This window comes from Passer montanus, unplaced genomic scaffold (genome assembly GCF_014805655.1).
Source record: "Passer montanus isolate IOZ18808 unplaced genomic scaffold, ASM1480565v1 scaffold19, whole genome shotgun sequence".
Classification (NCBI taxonomy): domain Eukaryota; kingdom Metazoa; phylum Chordata; class Aves; order Passeriformes; family Passeridae; genus Passer; species Passer montanus.
Window position 1 is genome coordinate 3230049 of NW_024366480.1, and position 22631 is coordinate 3252679.

General features: G+C 39.9%; 1 protein-coding gene across 1 annotated transcript in view; it reads right to left on the reverse strand.

Moving 5' to 3' along the window:
* Nucleotides 1-10083: 10083 nt before the first annotated feature.
* The window catches only part of STK3 (serine/threonine kinase 3), a 130078-nt gene continuing 117530 nt past the window's right edge, over nucleotides 10084-22631 (reverse strand). The window contains exon 11 of the mRNA XM_039706082.1: nucleotides 10084-13394. Within this exon, the coding sequence (XP_039562016.1) occupies nucleotides 13236-13394 (159 nt within the window). The 3' untranslated portion in view covers nucleotides 10084-13235. The remainder of the gene's footprint in view (nucleotides 13395-22631) is intronic.

Genomic DNA, 22631 nt, shown 5'->3' on the forward strand with positions numbered 1-22631 from the left:
GAAATTTAAGATGTTCTTATTATCATGACAATTACTTTATACAGTGCACAGGAATTCCTTTCATAAACTTAACTAACTCCATGTTAAAAGTAGTCACATTTTTGCTCCCCGCTCCTCCTGAAGACCATTCCAGAGCTGTGTTGCTTTCCAAGGCTTGCACAACTTTTAGCACAATTTTATTAATGGCCGCTTTATACCAGAATTATTTTTACTTTTGCCAACACTGTTCTTTAGCTTAAACATTTCATTTTCCTCTTAGTGTATTTATAGACAGCAACCATATGGCCTTACATATGTATTTTCACAGGTTTATACCTCTCAAGCTTCCTTTCAGTTTTCTTTTTGCAAGTCCTGTTCTCCTGGCCACGCTAGGGCATGTAGCTCTTTTTTTGCATTACTTCTGCTTAGATATATTACGTTTGAGCATTGGACAGTATTGTACAGCAGTTTTAATATTTGCTTATGACTAACAGAATTTTTCACTGAGCAGAATAACAATTTAATGATTTAAGAAATGTTGCTGTCTTAGCTGCCCCAAAATACCTAGGTAAGGAAGAACAGGGCACATCTTTTCCACCATTTTATGAAGTAATGGCTATTTCAGGGCTCAGTGCAGTAAATGCTGAAAAAACTTATCTCTCATTAAATAAAAGCTACAGGAAAATGTTTACATTACCCTTTGAAGAAAAAATGCAATCTCTCCAAAGCCCCACAGGGAGAAGAGGTGGGGCATTTTTTGCACAGTCAGTACTTTTGCCAGACTTCCTCACTCACTGCTGTGTGAGAGCAGGGCATCTGCACTTCCACACACCACTGGGTCAGCACTGAAGCATGAGAGGACTAACTGGTCATTTTCTCCGAGCTGGAAAATTTCCCTGGTCAGGAATCTGCTCAGTATGGGTGTGCAGTTTACTGAAGAACATTGCAATGGCCTGTGCTCCTCCTGCCTGTGACAGTCACCTTCGTGGCATCAGTGAAAATGCTGTGCCTACTCCCTTTCATCTGAGAGCTTTGTATGGTTTAAATGAAAATTGTGGTAATATTTCAAATGCTTTATTGCAAGGAATAAACTGATAGAGAATCTGGATTTCTAGTACAAATCTAGGGTATTATGAGAGTCAGAGATGCCCTTGAGAAGCAATATGTTACATTATGTTCCTGAGATGTAAAATCTATATATAGATTGTGATTAAGCTTTTTATGTATGTTCAGATTTTGTATTATTGCCCGGTTTATTACTCATTCACTTTCATCAGTTGCTAATTTTCTCTTTCCCTGCAGACTTTCCATTTTGAAAACAGACTGTTTTTTCCTCCCATGTTATATAGAGCACAGGCTACTTCACACTGCAAACTTAAAACCAAAAAACTTTGCATTTAGTTTTCCAAATTTAATACCTCCAGTATTTGTACCTTTTTGTATAGAACTTTACAGGACTGCAGGGAACTTACAGTATCTGGTGCTCTTTGTACTGTGTGTCTTGTCCCAGTAGTGTGCAATGCACTAAAGAACTCAGTTTTGTGCCACAAAATGGAAATTAAATGCATTAAAAATTATCTTTCACCAGGAATCTAGAATTTATTTAAGTTTCAGGACATTATGAGTATATATTACAATCAGAGTTGCCTCAGCCTCATTGTGAAGATAAGTTTTTTTAAACGTGCACATCAAGCTAATTTCTATTCTTAGAAATGCTCTTATTTGGTGATTGTGGTGGGGAACCCACATTTTTCAGTTGAACAAACAATACAAGCTTCCTGTTCTCTACCTGACAGATTAGGGACTAAACAACATACCACCAGCATTTGTAGGCACTAAATCAACTTGACACGACCTTTCATCTCTTCCAAAATAACCCCCATCCCTAGAGGCCCCAGCTGTGCACATATAAGCAGCAGAAAGCCCCTGGAGTAACTGCTCCTGCTCTGCTGGTTATCCATTTCCGCCCACAACACTCCTGACTTTAATCTACCTTTGATGGTGCTTTCAAACAACATTCAACCCAAGGCACCACTCATATCCCTTGGTGAGGTGTTGTGCCAGAACTATTCTTTTCTCATTATGTTATTCTTATTTTCTTTTCCAATTTATGCACCTGGCTTCCCATTAACTTACACCAGAAATCAATTTGATCTCCTGTAACTAACTTTCAAGTTGCACACTATTCAGACTGGATAAAAGAATGTTCCCATCTGATTTCTGAAGCATTTTTTACTGATTCTGCCTTTTTCCTAAAAAAAAAAAAAAGGATTATGCTTCTCATCTGAGAATAATTTATGGGGTTAAAAATAGAGCAATGGGTAATACATTATTCAAAGCAACAGTTCTACAGAGCAATCATTGAAGCTGCTAAGAAACATAACTCCCAATAAAGATTGTGGATCTCTTCACCCCTCAGATATAAAATTATGGGTTGTCAAGCGGAGGAAGCAACCTCCAAACAGTCTAGAAAGTGTCTCCCGAGATCACATGACACTGCTGGCAAAGGCCTGGCTCTGGAATTTATCTGCCCTGCTAGAAATGAGGATGGAGAATCATCTCACAGGTGCTGGGACTCACACTGACCTCCCACTGCAGAAATTTGTTTGCCTGACATCGCCTCACCCTTTACACACAACCCTAAATCATCTAAGTCCTCACTTGGATAAACACATGAATTTGCCATAAGAGGCAGTGGCACAAATCCAGCATTTCAGCTTCACAGAAGTGCAAAGAAACATCAGCACCTCCCACTCTTGCTTTTTTTCTTTAAGGGTACTAATGGGCTCTGGCTTCTCACAAATCCCTGATCAGATATAAACAGGGCTAAGTTTTTCAAGAATTGGACAAAGACTGCTATAAATCTGACAATTCCTTCTATAGATCTAAAGCAGCCTAAGAGCTGCCCACTTTCAGATGCACAGCCCAACATCTGCTTGTTGTCACCCAATGTGCAGGTGTGGTGCAAAAGTCTGTGTAGCTTTGAGCAGACAGTTCCACTGATGACGCTGCTGGCTTTCAAAGAAAACTCTTAATCTTACTTGGAAGATGAGTGGTACTCACACAGCAGCTCAGTTTGCTTGCCAGCAGCTGCTGTGCTGCCTGTCCCAAGTCCTGTACCTCCTGAAAGTGGCTGTTCCTGCAGCCTCCATGACATGAGGAGAAGTGATGTGGCGGGGTTGTAACACAGCAAAATGGGGGTTTGGAGCTCCTGACTTAGGAACATCAATTCCACCAACCCCCAGTGGAAATTATCCTTTCAAACTACTATGCTGTTTCTGATATTCATGTTCCGTCCTGTTCTAGGAATTGTTCTGAATACTGACACCCTACCACAGACCCCTTAAGGAACATCCATTTGGCTACCATTAGGTAAATTCTAATTTATTTCTATGGTATCAGTGCCTAGGCACATCAGACCATGGGCTAGCACCTCCCTGTGTTATGTTTTCCAAGTATGGCAGAAGATAACATGTCAAAATTGTGGTTTACTTTTGGGAAAAAATCTACTCTCTATGTTGTTTCTTTCTCCTTTCCATACCAAGGCACACCTTCCTACTGACACAGTTAGCATGATCATTTTTTAACATTTTGATCCCTTCCTATTGAAGGAAGAAGCCCTGGATGTATTTTGATTTGGTGAGCTGCCTCTCAGCATTCCCTGTGGCAGCATGCTCTGAAGAAGACAGGTGAGACCAGGGAAGAGGCTGATGCCACTTGCAAGCACCTTCCAGAAGAGTGGCTTATCCCCATGCAACTCCCCTTCTGTAACTCCCCCTCTCCTGCAGGGTCAGCAGAGAGGCAAGGCAGGCCCCACAACAGGAACATCTCAATCAGCCAAAGTCAGGATGCAGCTCCTTCTCCAATCCTTCCTTACTCAGCCTGGCAAGTGAACTACATCAGGTCTGGCAGTTGATTTTTGCAAGGGACATCTCAGCTGCAGTACTGGAAATGCTTTATAAATATAGGGAAATTTTGCTTACGCTTTTGATGGCAAAAATGCTTGGGCCTTATGGAAGGTTGGTGAGGGCAGCCCCACTCCTGGCTCTCACATTCCCCAAACTGGAACTGTACTGGTGCTCTGCCCAGTGCTACCAGTGCACTGCTGGAGAGCACAAAGGACTCTGCCTCACATGAGTAATAACACAGCATTGGCCCATCCACCAGCACACAAAAAATACAAATATGCTTCCTCACACTCAGCAGGAGCCCCAGAGCACCAAAACAATTGAACATGCTGGGAAAGGAGCAGAGGTGGCAGGTGTTTCTAGGTGCATTTGATTTCTTTAGGAATCCCTTTAGATTCAGAGAAAGGTCAGTCTAGGCATACCAAGAATACAGAAGAAAAAGGCTTTGCTAGACAGTTAATGATACCTGAAACAAGACACCTGACAATTTTCCATCCTGAGAAAGCAGTATTATAAAAGCAAAGTGCATCTTTTCATCTTGCCAGAGAAGATGAGAAGAAAGCCATGGGGAATGAAAAGCTAGTCTGTTTCAGTTCTGGGCTTTTAAAATAAAGCATTGATACAATGCAGCCCAGAAAAGAAGAATAAACCTGAACGGAAAACAAAGCTGCAACTGAACAGTGTTTCAATTCTTTCCTTGCAAAGTGCACAGGACAGTCATGTCTTGCATGGTCTCATTTAGAGATCTGGACCAAAAATCAGAGACCACCTTCCAAAAGTTTCAATTTCAAATTTCTAAGCACAGCCAGGGGTGTTGGACATATCCTCCCCTCACAGCAGCCTAGCGGTCCAAACATGAGGTTGGCAACCTCACAATATTTTGGGGAGGTAAGGCCATGCAGGTTGTGTCACTTGCTGTGACGAGGGAACACAGCAGCTGCTGGGCTCTGCAGCACAGCACCCATTCAGCCCCGATCCACTGATCAGGACAGAAGCTGGAAGACAGCTCAGAAAAGAGCACTAGCTCTTCTAAAAAAGCCTGAATGGCTGCTCCTTGTTCCAGAGCAAAGAGCTGAACTAAACAGTTCACATTAGTCAAACACTATGCAAATAAGACTTTCTCCTACTCTAGCTGAAAGATAGGACCAAACTGTTGAGCTTTTTGTGGACACAGCAACTGAAGACAAGTGCTATGAGATGTATAAACTTATGTCGGTTGATGGACTGAATAAATCAACACTAACTACACTTAAAAGGCTTCAAAATTATACTTACTCTTGGAATAAATTTGCATTGATTTTTGGGATGCAGGACTACTGTACTGCTGGTCCTATAATCCTAGAGATCCTCAGTTCCTTACTTATTCTAATGATTAGATATTTGGGGGCTGTTTAAACATCTGCTTGGTAACAAAATTTGTAATAACACTAATTAGGAGAAATAGGCTTCTTGGGTTTGTTGAATCTAATACAACACTATTGCTATTGATTTTACCCACATTACATTGTGGAATGTAAACAGCCTCGAAAACGAATCTATTTTTATAAAAGCTGAGCAATCAGTGGTGGATGTGTTTCCTTAGCAGGAGAGATACCCACATACCTATAGTGGGTTACCAAATTGCTTTTGGTTTTTTTAGAGTTTCTAATGGAATGAGAGACTCTTGGAATGAGTCAGAGCAATATTTCAGTTGTATTTATTGAAATACTGAACCAGTACCCATCATATCAGAGAATCCTGTTCACTTTCTAAGGTAAATCAGATCTGGACTAAGCAATTGTATGTGTATATAAATTGGTGCAGCACTGAACATGAATACAGTCACCCCATTATTTTCTGAACAGTCTCAAGGCCATTTTCTGTAAAGATCAACTAATAGGAAAAGCAACCCAAAATTGCTTCTGGATTTCAGGAAAAGTTATTTTATTAATTGTACTTATAAGTGAAGCATTTGATTTGGTTCTGCATTTTTAATACAAAACACTTTGAAAAATTCTAGTCTTCTTTCAGCAGGAAAAATTGGTATATGACAAATAAATACGACTTATCTAAACTGAAATAACAGCTGCACTTTTAAAAGAATCTCATGCTTCTGGATATGGTTGCTATGAAAAATGGTACTACTACTTAATCCTTCCTCAAATAATCTCTGACCTCCATATCTCTGGACTATGACACCTGTTTTCATGTGCGATGAGAGATCAAAAGGACACCTCTTGCTGTTAAGCCTATATACCTCATTGTACTGCAATAAAAATGAAATATCAATTGATGCATCACACAAAAGGCTTAGTGTCATATAAATCAACTCAAAAGCTTTTGGTATCCCTCTTTGATGTATTTGCTGTGAGGCTTTTTTTAACAGCTACCATGCAGGCCTTGGGAGCCCAGGAGGAGTGCAAAGCAGCAGAAAGATCTGAACAGGGAAAAAGAGCAGTGTTAGAAACATCTGAGGGCCACAGCCATCCTCTCATGCATCAATCCTTCCAGTGACACCGAGGGAATGAAAGGAGGAATGCAGGGGTAGGGTGCTTGCTTCTGGGCACACCTGTGTGCAGCAAAGGAACAGCTGGAAGAATTATACTGGGCAGCTCCAAATACTGCCCAGAGGAGTGAAAACAGGACTAGGAGGGCTGAGCTTTTCTCTGGGAGAAGCTAGGGAGAGATACTGCAATATCTGTCCTCAGAAGAAATATCCACAAGGACAGGAAACCAGTTTTTAGTACACAATATGTGGCTTAATTAATTTGAGAGAGGAAAATGTATGCAGGTACATTAGCATGTGGCCATGTATATTTATAGGTTTAATTTCTGAAGCTGTGATACGTAATGAAAAAAAAAAAAAGTTAAGGTTGCTGGGGTTTGCAGTGCCATGGTAAATGGTGAATACCATTAATGTTTTCCCCCATTGTGACAGACAGAAAACCTGTATTTGAGCCCAGAATCAGATGACAGTTTAATTCCTTCCAGTGTGTTCTTGCCACCTGGGTCTGGGCAGCTCCCTGCTTAGTGCCCAGTTTATCCCCTCTGAATTTTCTGTGGCCTTTAAAAAGGCCTGTTTGCACAGAGCAAGTACCAGCACCAGGCAAGAACTGTGGCTGTTTGCCTACAGCACATGAAAAATTCCTGCTCCCACCACCACTTCTGGCAAAGCTAAGCCAGCACCCACAGCAGGAACTTGGGAGCCTGAGGAAGAGTGCTAATGTGCCAAGAAAGGTCCTGGCACAGGGCATGGAGAGGTTGTTAGCTGATGCCACTGCACAAACTCTTCCACTGCACTGAGATAATTTCCAAAATATTTTTTGTACATCAATAAAAACATAAACACAAGGAACTTCATCTTTCCCAAGGGTCATGGGCCATGCTGCAGACCAGTCAACCAAGTGGCATCAAAAGCTGTTTGCCACCACAGCATGGCTTTGTCCCTGAGGCAACAGCTGGCTCCTGCAAGGCTTCCCAGACCACAGGCATTGACTTGAGCTCAGTGCTGCCCTGCTGGGGACCAACAGCTTCCAGAGTGACACTGACTGAGCAGAGCAGGGCTCCCTGCTGTGTGGTGTTCCTTGTGCTCTGCAGCAGCCCCAGCGCCTGCGCCACGGCCGGCAGGGAGAGCAGCAGGAGGACAGCAGTGGCTTCCAGCAGGGCACAACAACACTTACAGGACACCCTCAGCAGGGGCACGGCTCATCCAGCCCTCTCAGTAAAACCACCTCCATCCATGTCTGCCCAGAGCTGGAGCATGCAAAGTCTCTCCATGCACAGACAAATGTTTGCCATCAGAAGCTTCTGTAGCCCCAAAGAAAGGAGAAAACACTCCCACCTTGGTGACTTTGATTAGGTTCTTTTTCCATTTTTATTTACTTGGCACTGTTATGGTATGTTTCCATTTATATAAAGCTTAAAAAATTAAAACTTCTATCTTTAAAGTAGAAACGGGATACATGAACATTGAAGACAATAAACATTAATGGAAGAAAATCAGAGGTGAAACATCAACACAGAGCAGTAAGTTGTACAGATGACTACCTGATTTGCTTTTTTCAGGCAACACATTTTTTCCACAATCCAGAGTTAGCCTCATAAGTTGCCTGGCCAGGTGCAGATGCCATATTCTTTTTCTTCTCTCCCCAAAGAAGACTTTTAAAAATTGTTTCTTTCTTCCTGTTTCTGTGACAAATACTACTCTTCTCCAACCCAGATGACTCTCTGAAGGCCTAGTGAAATGAAGTGTGAATCTGTCCTGAGGACTGTGTAGCAAATAATGGAAAAAAGTATAAAGTATCTGTTGGTCTGGGACTAACAATTATTCTGAAAGATTTGCTTAGAATCTGAACATCCCCTCATTTCAAAGGAAGGGAAAACAGGACAGCTCAGACTTCAGTGATCTCTAAATAGAAAAGAATAAAAGCTGTTGCTGACATTTGCATGTATCCACAATGTCCAAAGGACACTTGGCTCAGGGGTTGCTCTTAAAAATAATGACCACACTCATTTACCTGACCAGGAGGAAGAGATGGAGGAAAATATGGGGAATTTTCACACATGCTTTAAAAATGCTAACACATTAAACCAAATCAAAATGGATGAGAGCATACCATGTAAAAGATAGGCCCTTTCCAGAATGAATGCACTGAACAAAGAGGAGAAACACATTTTGTGAAAAAGTATTTCACAAATGCAACTTAATAACTTCACACTAAGCCATCAGTGTAATTTGCCTTTCTCCAAAAAGCTTAAGCTATTACTCCATTTGGCAAAACACAATCATGAGAAACAACATGTGAGCTATGCAGGATGTGCCTTCTCCAAGGCTTTCACTGCAAACAGTGGGCATAACACTGCTGCATCACAGCCTGGCACAGAAATATCCCACAGCAAATTTCCCAGCCAGCTGCATGACACAGCCTCAAGTTGCACCAGGGCAGGTTTTAATTTGGTATTGGGAAAAAATTCTTCACTGAAAAGATTGTCAAGTACTGGAACAGGCTGCCCAGGGAAGTGGTGGTGTCACTATCCCTGGAGGTACTGAAGACACATGTGGATGTGGCACTTAGGTTCAGTGTGGAGTTTGCTGTGCTGGGTTAACACTGGACTCAATTATCTTAGATCTATTTCAAGCTAAACTATTTAACATCCATCACTGCCTTTGGAAAGACAGAAAGAAATGTCACTGTAAGCTAGAGTCCTATTTAAGAATTTTCACATATTTAAGAATGTGAAGAAATAAAGACTTTCTTACTTCATGAGGTCTTTCTGATTAGCTTTATAACCAGGTATACACTTAAGAAAAAGTAGCCCTCATCATACCACTCTGACAGAGCCACATGCACACCAAGTGCTTCACAGAAGTTGCACAGTACACATTCTGCTTGGAAGCACCAGTGCCTTTCCATGGTGAGTCAGGCTACCCCATGTATTGGGCAGAGACTCACTCACCATGAGCCATATTTATACCTGAAAGTTGAACACACTGAATGGAGAAGCAGCCCAAAGCCATTGTGCATGCTCATCAGAATACACTGTGCAATGCAGACAAGCTATTATTTGCTGTAAATAAGTAGTAAATAATTACAATATCCAATAGATGTCAGATTAATTCAGATTAGCAACAAACTTTTGTGACTTCAAATGCACCATGGTTCACTAAGGAGCATTGGTCATGAGTTCCTTTTACTAAAACATATTTGTGGGCAAGTTATTAAGAAAATAATTTTAAAAAATCAGAAAAGAAACAGGCAATGAAATTATATTCGAGACATTAAATGCAGCCACTTTTCTATTTAAGCCTATCCATTGCCTACTGTTTTTTTTGTGTCATGAGAACAACAAAGGAACAACTCACACCCCTTATGTCCACTAGCACCTCCAAGTTTAAGAAGATAGCCAAGATACTTGGGTGATGCTCAGCTGTCTCAGGATTAGGCTTTCAGCAACATCACATTGCAGAGAGAAGGACTTCCACAGAGTACTGAGGATTTCTGGCCTGATCCATTTTCATGGGATCCTCAGACTTCTAGTTCTTGCAGCACTGTTGTGATCTGGAAAAATCCTTTCCAGAGCTGGCTTTGAGAGACGTGGGCTTCTGTGCTCACAGTGTTACAGAAAGGAAACAAAACATGAGGAATGACTACGGAAATGAACATTAATGGTTACTATGAAGATAATTTTGCTTCAGTTAGAATGAACAAGTCAACAATTATACAGGAAAAATTAGCTTTTATTAAAAATGTTTAGTAACAAGCAATGATTTTCCAAAATTGTTTTAACTTACTAAATCTAAACATACAAAGTCAGAAGCAAATAAGAAATTGCTTGGTTAAAATCTTATTGAAGGTTAACTTGTCAGTAGTTCTACTAGATTTCCTGCAAGGCTTGCTTTTAAAATATCCTTTTATTGTTCTATTGGCTTTCCTTTACAGAGATGCTCATCCTCCAGTAGAGATGTGTAGTCAACAACATGGATGATTTGATTCATTTATATAAACAGAGGAAAGAAAACATAAGTTGCATCCATCTCTGAGTCCAATGTTAAGGCTTGCAGAGGATTCAGAGGTCCATATGCTGGCTGCAAAAGCCCAAGGCAGCTCTTACACTGACTGCAGCTTGCACCATACCAGAATGGCAACACACTAATTTCATATTAACTTATGAAAGTATTCTTTGGTCACAAACATCCTGTAACAGTGCATCAGATGCCACTTTTCAGCCTTTTAAGTAGCTTTGTTTTATTCATGACATTCAGATTTTCTTCATCCATGTATATTCCATTTCTGTGTGCGTGCATGTGCACGAAGTCTGAGTTGTTTCTATGTAGACACATCAGGATAGAAAAAAGGATGTCATTTACATTCTGATAGCTTTCAAATGTCAGACTGCAACAGCTCTAGTCTAAAATAGCCTTTTATTGGAGTTCCTCAGGATATACAGTTCATCTTTAAGGTACCACATTACTGAAGTTTTTAGAATACACAAAATAAGAAATTTGTGATCCTTTTATATTATTGTCTATTACACTGTGAAGCCACATTACTCAAACTCAAAGTCTTATTTTTGGTGTGAAAAGTTTAACATTGAGTAAGGGAAAATCTAGCTGCTGAGGATGCAGGTACGAGTGTCTAAACAATGACACTTTGCTTAAAAGGCACACCAAGAAAAGGCAAGCTAGGTTCCTCTCCTGATGGTTTAAATCTGTTCTATATTTTCTCTTTTATATATATAGATATGAATATATATGTGTGTATATCTACACAAACCAATTATGCACACAGACCTTTGAGCTTGTGAGAACAGAAAGTTCAAGAAGTAGAAATTACTTTAAATAAATAAGAACCATAGTAATAGGGGGAAGTTGGTGCTGTTATTTTTTTCCCGCATTATGATTATAATCTAATGACACAGTGATATGTTTATACCATTTTTTACTTTACATCATTTAGTTCTATAAATGTGAGGCATAGGACTACCAGGTGCATTTTGTCTTGCCTAAAGTAATTTTTATGGATCTTCTGTGCTCTTGCATTTTCACTAGGAATGGTCACTGCTCTAAGAAGTATTAAGAGAGTTGAGGATAAGGACATTCTAATAATCACAATTAAGATTTATTTGCCACTAGGGTTTACATGTCAGAGCGTGGTGTGCATGCAAACACACAGAGAATGACAAGGACAGCGATGGCTGTATACAGCTCAAACCCAAACACTGGCACCAGCATGGCTGTAGAATGCTGATCCTGTAAGAACTTTTTGTTTCCATTGGCATAAGCTTTGTGACATAATGCATCATTTCCAAAATCAGCACTATTCCATCTAAATGGTCCACATATGTTGACAATTATTGTTAAGAGGTATGAGATGATTACTAACTTCCAGAAAACGTTTAACAGAAGATGCCCAAACAGTAGTCACCATTAAAAGTTTAACAGCTGAAGGCTGAATGTAAAGATCTTTTCAGCTGTATTGTTTAAAGCATGACTATCACAGTGAAGTTATTTACATACAAGGCAACGATAGTAAAGATTTCAATAGAGAACACAGTAGATTGTTCAGAGTGGATCACATTTTCTGCGAAGTCCCAAATATTCTTTACAACATTGTAAATTCTACCAATAGATATTCCACAACATAAACCAGACAAGAACTTATAAAAAGCTATTAAGAGCCTGGTCCTGCATTTCTGAGTCCCCAAAATCTACCAACAGAAGATTATAAGAATTTTGAATGTTTAGCAATTGCAGGAGAAACCCCCCCAAAACACTATTAAATGTTGCTTCTTTTCTATACTTATTAAATATAAGTATTCAATTTCTTTTCTTTGGTTTTTAAATTACTATCTCTTTGTAACTACAACATGAAAACAAACAAACCCCAAAGCACTAATAATTCCCCTCTCCCCTCAAAACAGTGATTAAAAAACCCCAAATGAAACAAAAAACATATCCAGAAAGTGTAGCTGTTACTTCATTATAAAACTACGGTGCAAAATAGAGGTTTATACTGGTCAGAATTGCAATAGCAATTGGAAGTTTACACTTAAGGAGTGACTTTAAGTATTGCTTCTCCTGAATAACAAAAACTAAAACTGATTAGGCACTTGTTTTCTTCTTTAATGAAGCTGACTCAGTGTGCGTACAAATGACAGAACTCCTCTCTCAAAGAATGCTCTGTAGTGTAACAACTGGACTGTACAACCATTCCTGATTCAGGAGAGCAGAAAAACATGTGCCTATACTTACTTTATTCCTAAATTTTACTGCTATGAATGGGCTGGATACATGTTCAAGTGCTGTCCTGAATCAGGATACGTGTTGAATTTGGAGTTTTCAAAGATAATACAGTGATGAGCAGCTTTTCATTATACTATAATAGTAAGTTTATCTAATTTGACTCTGCTCTCCACAATATTATCCTAATACTTCCCAACAGAAAACAGGCATAAAATAAATAGGATAACCAAAGATTACACAATAAATATGCTACTATGTAGGAGAAAAATACATTGTAATATAAGGTTCGGTAGTGTTGCACGATCAAAAAAACATTCCAGGTGCTCCAAAACACAATTCCCAATGTACAACACCAAGTTACCACTACACACCTGAAAAAGACTGGGAAGTAACAGATTAAACTTCTATTACATTAAACATCTGAAAATGCAAACAAGTGGTAAAGTGTTTTGCTGCCTTTGCAGAACACCATATGGATATTCTTGACTGCTGCAATTGTCACTGCTTGTGAAAGAAAATTTAACAGATTGGATTTTTGAAAGCTCTCATAATCTAATTCCTTCTGACTTACAAAGTTATCAGTGTCCACACTGACTCCTGGTATTATGTTTGAAAGGAAAACAAACTCAGAAGTTTTGCTGCCTCCGTTTCTTTGCATCCATTGCATCTAGGATGGGTTGCCTCTTTGCAGTGTACCTCTGACGAAGCTCCTCAATTTCTCGTTCCATCATGGGGTCCAAAGCCTTTAATCTCATCTGTAATTCTTCTAAACTCAGATTTTTTAACTGCAAAACAACCAAACAAAAAACAATTCCACCAAAAATATTAGAAACTGTTTTCAACAAAAAAGAAAATCATTGCCTTTCATAAGCCTTTAATTTACAGCTGCAGGGTTTTTAGATACTTAGAGTGTATGTATACACATAATATATATGTATGTAACTGTTGATAAAGCCAAAAGCCTTAGTGTGCTCCACAGTAAATAACAGCCTAGGAAAGCAAACACACATAGCACATTTAATTGAAAAAAAAAAAAAACAACCTGTGCAAACCTTGCAAATAAATCACAAATAAATCCAGGACTGGAGTTTAACTCATTAAGCCGAAAATAGCATGCCACAGAATACAAACATATATATATATATATACACACACACACATTAATGTATACAACTTACATTGCATAATCAAATATTTCTTATTGAACTTCATATAGAAGACTGAAAAATACACAGCTTCTGTAAGTAATACACTTGAGAGATATTTAGGGGTACTTTCTGATAAGAAGGACAAGGCACCTTCCTCAACAAACTGCTATCAGAACTACTCAAAACAAATTGCTAACAGTGTTTTAAGTAATATATTAAATAATTTCCTGAATTCTTGGGGGGTTATCTTTGACCAAGTTCTTTTCTCTCAAAAAATATTTTCTCAGAATGTTTAACAGTTTATTACTGTTCTTTCACTCTACAAGTGAGTGATCATACAACATGTAAGTGACTTCGCTGCCTTGCTGGCTGCTGCCAACAAAGGCTGAGTGTTGTCAGATACTGGGGCATGTTGGGCTCTACTGCCCCTCCTGCCATTGCAGGGAATGATCTGCATTTGAAATATGTTCTTTGTCTGGCCCATGTGTTTCTTTCCTGATGTAATTTAGTGCCATTCTGCATTTCTTTTTGGTTAAAATTGCCCATGTGCCATTCAGTCACATTATTCACCAGTGTGAAAAACAGTCAGCAAATTTCAAATAGCACATATAATTTCCTCATATGAAAGGGATCATCTTTATTTTGTTTGCAAATAGTCTGACATTGCAAACAAGCACACTACCTAACTCATGGGTAAAAAAACCTCAACTTTTCTGAATCAACTACCAATGAGTCAATACTTCATTCATGAAACGAGAGCAGGCTTCTATCAACACAATCTGATCTGTTTTCCCTGAGGAATTAACTGCTACTTTTGATCTTTATTTTTATCAGCAATTGAGACATATAAATTAGCAACACATACTGCTACATACAGTCCAAACCCCAGCGTTATGACTTCTACTAACAGACCACACTGCACATAGTAAACAAATAATTCAAAGTCATAATAAAGAGAGTGGGCATATCAGAAAAGCATAACAGAGCATATGAAAAATATGCACATTTTCATGCAACATCATTTTAACCATAAAAGGTTAGTTTCCTAATGAAGAAGAGAATAAAGCCCCACATGTCAAAATATCTTCGAGGATCAAAGATCCCAAGATCTGTATAAGACTTCAGATGTGCTCAGCAAATGTTGGTCTTACAGAATCACAGAATTTGCCAAGTTGGAAGGGACCCACAAGGATCATCAATGTCCAACTCCAGGCCCTGCACAGTACAGCCCCAAGAGTCACATCAGGGGCTTGGGAACACTATGGTTCTTTAACTCTTTCAGGGTTGGTGTTGTGATCACTTCCCCGGGAGCCGTTCCAGTGCCCAACCACCCTCTGGTTGGTTCCAGTACCCAACCACCATTTTGAAATGTCCAACCTAAACCTCTTCTGACACAACTTCAGGCCATTCCCTCGCGTCCTGTCACTGGGCACCACAAAGAAGAGATCAGTGCCTGCTCCTTCTCCTTCCCTCATGAGGAAGTTGTAGATGGCAATGAGATCTCCCCTCCAGGCTGAAAAGACCAAGTGACTTCAGATGTTCTTCATACAGCTTCCCCTCCAGACCCTTCACCACCATCTCTGCTGCCCTCCTTGTGACACTTTGTTTGCCCTCCCTTGCTTTCTCCCAAAGACTCTTCTTATCCTTATGAAGGAAAGAGTTGCCTTCCAAGGCATCAAACATCATCCATTTTACTGCACTCCTCCCATTTAACATACAGAAAAAAGATGGGGAAAAGGAATTCCTTAGTCACCAAGACTTTTGCAGAAAAAGACCTTTTCATTTTCAGAGGAACAAAATATTAAAAGCCTGTACTATTCTATTTATTTTTTAGCCCACTGATACATGTAATTCTCATATGATGCACTTTTCCATGAAGATACTCTTTTAGAGGAGTTGAATGTCAGAGATTTTAAGTATAATGGGAAGAGATATCAGTGCCAACTCCACTGCTTAACTGATCCCAACACAGCACAGATGAGAGGAGCAATAAACCCACGTGTGACAAGAATAATGTATTTAGCACGTGTGACAGGAATAATGCATTTGGAGCTCCACAGCCCAGCAAATGCCTAAGGCAGACTCTGAATAATCTCGTGTGTGTGCTTTGTGAGAACTGCCAGTGATGAGGTCCCTAGCCACTCTTGGCCAGTCTGGACAGCCACTTTCTCTCAGTCACCACTGCAGACATCAGGCATAAACAGCACAGAATAGGCTCCAACTGATGTAATTACATAATTATTCTGCTCTGAAAAAACATTTTTTCATAAATTAGCAGCGAAGAATGTGGTGGGTGAGTTTTTATTTAAATTTCAATCAAGAAACTGAGCCAGCAAACAGAATTAACTACTCTTTAAAGATCACAGACATCTGGGATGAATATTAAAATATTTTTTAAATAACTTTTTAAGCCAGAGACCAAGAATCTTTCAGAATTATCTCAGACACGTCTCCCAGGAGATCCAGATAGCCACAGTACTAATCTATATGAACAGCTGATACTCAGGACATTTAAAGGAAGGAAGTGGCAGAAAACAGAAGTTAGGAAGGTCTCATCTATCTGACATCAGGTGAGAAAACCACCAGCCACAGCTGAATCTGGGAAATTATTTGTGTGTGTCTGTGCACATATATGTTTCCTTGGCAAATGTAAAAATATATTTCTTTGACTTCTGTCTGTGCTATGTAGGTATTACCTCACAAAAAAAGCCTGCAATAATCCAAACACTGAATGCAACAGCAAATATATCAAATAAGATGTGTAGAAATATCTCAAACAAGATATTTCATTACTCCTATGTAATTTATTGCCCTGCATAAATAAATATTTTGGTTCAAATTCTTAAAGCAATAGAGCTCAGCATTCATTTACTTCCACTTGTAAACCGTTTGCAATTTAAACTGCCATAAATAATTCACCAAGTAGCTTGTAGCAGTAACTACTGGGGCTACTGGCATTAATGGGAAGGAAGAGGGAAGCATTCAGTTGTACAAGCTACAGGAATTTAGAAAGGCTTTAAATTTTATTTCAGTAGCTTCTAAAAAGCTGTTAACTGTAACAAATTGTTCCAATTACAATAGTAATCAGGATAGCATTTGTGTCACAGTAATAGATCATTCAATTTCTGCCACTCCACATAATGGACCAAAACTATGTCCTTTCAGAGATCAAATACTCACAACCACACAAGAGACAGTAATTAGTGTCAGGATGGGCCACTTCCAAGAGAGAGATCTTAATGGAATTTCTGGTAGCAGCGTTTGCCTTCACTGGGACCCTTTATTTCACCAGGTAATCACATGGATTTGAGAAAGCAATAGTCCAAACTCCAATTCACAATGCCACACACAGACACAGCCTTTTAGAGTGAGTACACTTACCCAGTTTTCCAGAAGAAAGATTAGGTGTACAATGATAAAACTTTTCTCCTTAAAAATGTATTTGTTAACCTAATCATTAAACAGAGCTACAATGCATAATGGAAGCAAATTAAACAAGGAGGTCAAACCACTGCCAGAGCCAGATGACATCAAATAATTTCTCCTCAAAGCTAATGTATTCTCAATATATAGTCACATGCAAAGAAGCCTCACTGAAATGCTGTGCTTTGCTAGAGCAAGGGAAATCAACTTTGCCTATGAAGAGACCAGACAATAGTCATCCTAGTGGGACAAAAGCAACCAGTGCTGCAAGCTGAGTGCCAGCAGCTCCTGCCTCCACCTTCTCCTCTCCCTGATCCAGGGGGAAATCCTGCCAGAAGGCAACCTTTCAGAAAGGAGATCCATTGACCTAAGTTCCCAAGTGGATCAAGTATCTTTCAGCAGCACCAACCTAAGATGGGACAAATAGAATAAAAGCATAACTAAGCTTCTAACTGAACTAAAATTTTCAGTTATAATATTTGGAGAAGGCAACTCAGCCACACACTTGGGAGACCAGTAAGTCTGGAAACGTAGTGCACTTTATCTCAAACTTCCAGCAAATGGGACACCAATATAACTCCTCCTTGTTCATTTTTCAACTTATTTGTAATAGGTTGGAGGCTTTTCCAGGAAGGGCCACATGTAGATGTTAAAAAGGAGCACAACAGATAAGGAATCATTAGCAAGCTTTTTTTAATGTGAGTGTCCTCATTATGCTGGATACAGTAAAACTCTGAAAGCTGAGGCAGCTCCAGGCATGAAGTGTTCCAGTTGCCATCAGAGCACAGGTCAGAGCTACAAGGGCTCCACTGAAAGGAGCACTGCCCTTGTGTGAAGGTGGTAGGAGCCACTGCTGATCACTCCAGGGGCTTAAAATAATCCAGCATGATCATGCCAGGTTTGTTGAATACAGTGCAAATTAGCAAGCCATCAGAAGAACACTTCCTATTGTAGTGGGCTGACCCTGTCTGGGCGCCAGGCACCCACCAAAGCTGCTCTGTCAGTCCCACAACTGGACAGGAGAAAGAAAACGTAACAAAGATTCACAAGCTGAGATAAGGTCTGGGAGAGACCACTCACCAAATTCTATCATGGGCCAAACAGAACTGAATCAGGGACATTAATTAAATTTACTTATAACAAAATCAGTGCAGGATAACAAGAAGTCAATTGGACTTCTGTTAAAACACCTTCCCTCAGTTAATCAGACTGTTAAAAACACCTTCCCTCCACCCCTCCCTCCTTCCCAGCTATACCTCCTTGCCCCACCAGTGGAGGGAGACAGGGAATGGAGGTTTTGATCAGTTTATCACATGTTGTTTCTGCTGCTGCTCAGGCAGAGTTGTCCTTCGCTGCTCCAGTGTGGGGTCCCTCCCATGGCAGACAGTCCTTCATAAACTTCCCCCATGTGAGTCCATCCCATGAGGAATAGTTTGCAAACTGCTGCATCAGTCTGCACACTTCCACGAGGTGTAGGCCTTGCAGGACAGGCTTCTCCACCATGGGTCACACACAGGTCCTAGCAGGAAACCTACTCCAGCATGGTCTCCTCTCCACAGATCTGGAGACCCCTACCAGGAGGCAGCTCCAGCACAGGCCTCCCACAGATACACAGATCTCTTTCCAACAACCACGTGCTCCCCACACGCTGCAGGTGGATCTCTGCATCACCATCTACCACCGAGAACTGTAGGGGCACAGTCGCCTCACCAGAGGCTGCAGGGGAACCTCAGCTCCAGTGCCTGGAGCTGGAATCTCCTCCCTCACATCTTCTCCCCTGACTTTGGTGTCTGCAGAGTTGTTGCTCCCACATAGTCTCACTCTGCTTTTCTCTGGCCACAATTACCACAGGCAATACCTTTTTTTTCCTTCTTAAATATGTTATCGCAGAGGCATTACCACCATTCCTGACTGGCTCAGCCTTGGCCAGCAGCAGGTCCGGAGCTGGCTGGCACTGGCTCTGCTGGACATGGGGGAAGCTTCTGGCAGCTTCTGACAGAAGCCACCCAGCTACCAAAACCTGGCCACACAAGCCCAATACATCTATGCTAAAAACTTTCTTACTCTGGTCATCACTGGTTTCAGGTGATTGATTTTTTTACATGTCCTCAGTGACACACAAGGAACTTTCCCCTCATATACTGATGCACTCACCTCCCAGAACCAAACTTCTGCAAGGGAAGTGCAACAAGTTTTACTTTTTTTGTCTTTTGGTCTAACTTCCTTCATCCCATATGGACCAGGTTCGTTTGGATCGCTATTTTCAGCTAACCAAATCAATCAATACTACTGCCTGCAGGAGGACCCACACTGTCTCTAACATATTTTGTTTACAATCCTCGTCAAAAGGGGCACTTGGAAAATAGGTGTGCATTCCTGTCTACAGACCTGAGTTCTGAGCAATAAGCTAGGAAGGAAGGAGATAAAGTACAATCAAAAATGGACTCTCAGAAGTTGTGAAGTCAAGGAGTACAATGTAAAACCTGGATTCCCCATGTGTCCAGCACAGGAGCCAGAAGGATGGACCAAGTATCTGAGATACCCGGTGGTGCTTGCAGTCCATGGATTTAGGTGAGGTGGTCTGGAACTCAACAGCCACACTTGGCCAGCTTGTATCTGTAGCCATCCAAACTTTTCAGGGGGCGGAAGCCAAAGTTGTGGTGGATGTAGAACACTATAATCTTAATCCATTCTGGACAGCAAGAGAGGTAAATATAACCTCTATGCCAATCATGTTTTCAATATGATAAAAGTAGATTTAATTATTAATTCCATAATGTGTGAGTTACCATTGCAAACCTCCAGTCTATCAAAGTAAATGATGAAATACTGCTATTAAGCTGGCGAAACAAAAACAAACAAATTCATTTTCAGGGTTTAAATTGTTAAGAAAACAGATATTCAATCAAAAAGTAATCTCTATCAAGTTTGTGGTGTTTACTTGAAAAAACAAATTCTTCCTAGCAACTGCTTAAACGAATCTTACATGCAACATGCCTATTAGGGGCCTTTGATTAAAAAAATATGGATTGTTAATACTATATCCTGAGTCATCTATTTTCCCATCTGCTAGCAATTCCTACAGTATGAATTATCAATAGAATGGCTAACAACAATTACTGCCTCAATGGCAATTGCAAAAGGGTGTTGCCCATAGCACCTTCTAACCAGTGCATATCTTGGATTGTCTTGTGTGTTAGTGGATAAAGGTAACAGAAACTTTTCTGTCCAGCTGTTCACTTTCCTCTGTTGAGTAGTTTTCTCTAGTGGAATGAGCTCCACTTCAGACTCCTTTTTTTAATGGTATAAAAAGTTAAACTTGAGTCAGAATCCAAAAGGTGCAAGGTGAGCCTTTCTGCCCAATTTATCTCTACTATGAGTTCACATTCAAAATCTGTGAATCTTGCTAGTGAAAATATTGTCACACACTTGTGTGCAAGGAAATACTCCCCAGCTACTGCTGTCTGCTCAGCTGCTTCCATGCAGCAACTGCTTTAAGTCTGCTTACAAAGCAAATCCTGCTGACCCTGCCTAAGCAGTGCCAGGTGAGATCAAGCTGTCTCGGGCACCCCTGGCCACACAGCAGAGCTCTGACTTGCTGCCACCCCCACCCCTGCTGTCACTGCAGTGAGCAAATCAGTCACAAGAAGAACTGGGATGGGGAATGGAATGAGAGCATTTACTTCAGAGTGTCTGAAGGGCAAGAATGCTTGTTGCAATGCATAGTTATACCAATATAAAAAGGACCTGTAACAATTTATAGGAGAGAAGGACTGACAACTGTTGAAAGCCACAGTTCATTCTACAGGACTGCGGTTACCTTAAAGCATCTTGGGGGGTAAAACAAGCATATAAGAGAAAATTAAAGATGGACAAGTTCATGGATTTTTAAAATGTTTTTTAGGGATACCATTATTAATTGCTACTTTCATAAGTAGAATTCTCTCTGCTCTAACATTAAAGCCGTGCATAATTTTAGCAACACAAAGCTAAATCTTAGTCAGTACCATGAATATTTTTCAGCTCTAGGAGACTTTTATCAGCTTCATACAAAGTGACATTACAATAGAAATCACCACTAGGAACAAAATAAACTTTTCTGCAGCATTAGTTCATACTATCATTTGAATGCTTTTTTGAATAGTGCCCAGGGCTCTCCTTTGAGCACATTAAATACTGTCAGTGCTAAAATTCAAAAATCATGAGCCAACTCATTTACTTTCATTAAACTATCCTTAAAATTAGATTTCTAAAATAAGATGTTTTTAAGAGACAGGAAGTTTCTTTTTATTTCCCCTGTCATTTCTAAGTCATCAGGATGCAGATAAAATCTAAATATTTCTGCAATTAAAAAGGCTATAAAGCTCAGCGGGAAAAAAAATCTAGTAGTCAAAAACTTCAATGAACAATTATGACTATTGGAACTGAAATCTAAAGAAAAGCACAGCTTATAATGAACAGCAGTGTAAAATCAGCAATAACGTCTGTTGAAATATTACCTCATTCCTGACAAAACAGTAAGGCAGAAATAAGTAAGGCAGTGTGCACTGATGCTTTATCACATCCTAAGCATTTAAAATATAGTTTACATCAGTTTTACCTACTATAGCATGTGGATCTTAGAGCTACTAGGCATATAGTTTTCACTAAAACAAAGCACCATGAAAGAGTCTGAACATGGGGAAAAAAACTGAAGCAATGTATCTCAAAAACTCTGTAGCCAGTAAACTTCCATTGTAAGTACCTCTGAGATCAAATCCTTAGTATCTCATGGAAATGTAAAAAATAAGTGTAAGTGTACAGAAGGAAAAAAATCCTGCCAATCTCTCTTTCCCATGTCATTTGCACAGAGTGTATTTTTACACTACACACTAGGGTCTACTGAAGCATGACACTTTAATTTGCTATCACCTTCTCTTTAGAATTTCATCATCCATCACAGACATTTTAAAAATTACTTTTAGAGTATCACAGGCAAAAATTCACAGTTTGGAATGCCTTAGAGAAAATCTTAGTGGCTTTTTATATCCTGTGATTTTCTATACCAGGAATCTCAAGCTTAATTGTACAGTTTGTCCTGAAGAATACTACAAATGTTTACGGAAGCTCCCAACAGAGTAAATAAGCTAAAGACGAGGAAAAACACTCCATCTGGATACTCACCATGCTGCTTAAACTTCATTGCAAATATATCCACACAGTGCTGATGGCAAAGTAACTACTACACCTGATCTAAAAATATGCAGAATTTCCCCCCAGCCCCTTCTGCTTTTGGAGGGGAAAAAAAAAGCAAGGGAAGAAAAAAACCCCTAAAATAACACCAAAAATATCCTTTCAAATATTAGCAAGCAAAGATATAAAGGTTTAAAAGGAAAAGAGACTCTTTACTTAAAGCTCTTAGCATAGTAAGTAAGCAGCATCAGAAAGTCAGCATTTGATCTTTATTAATCT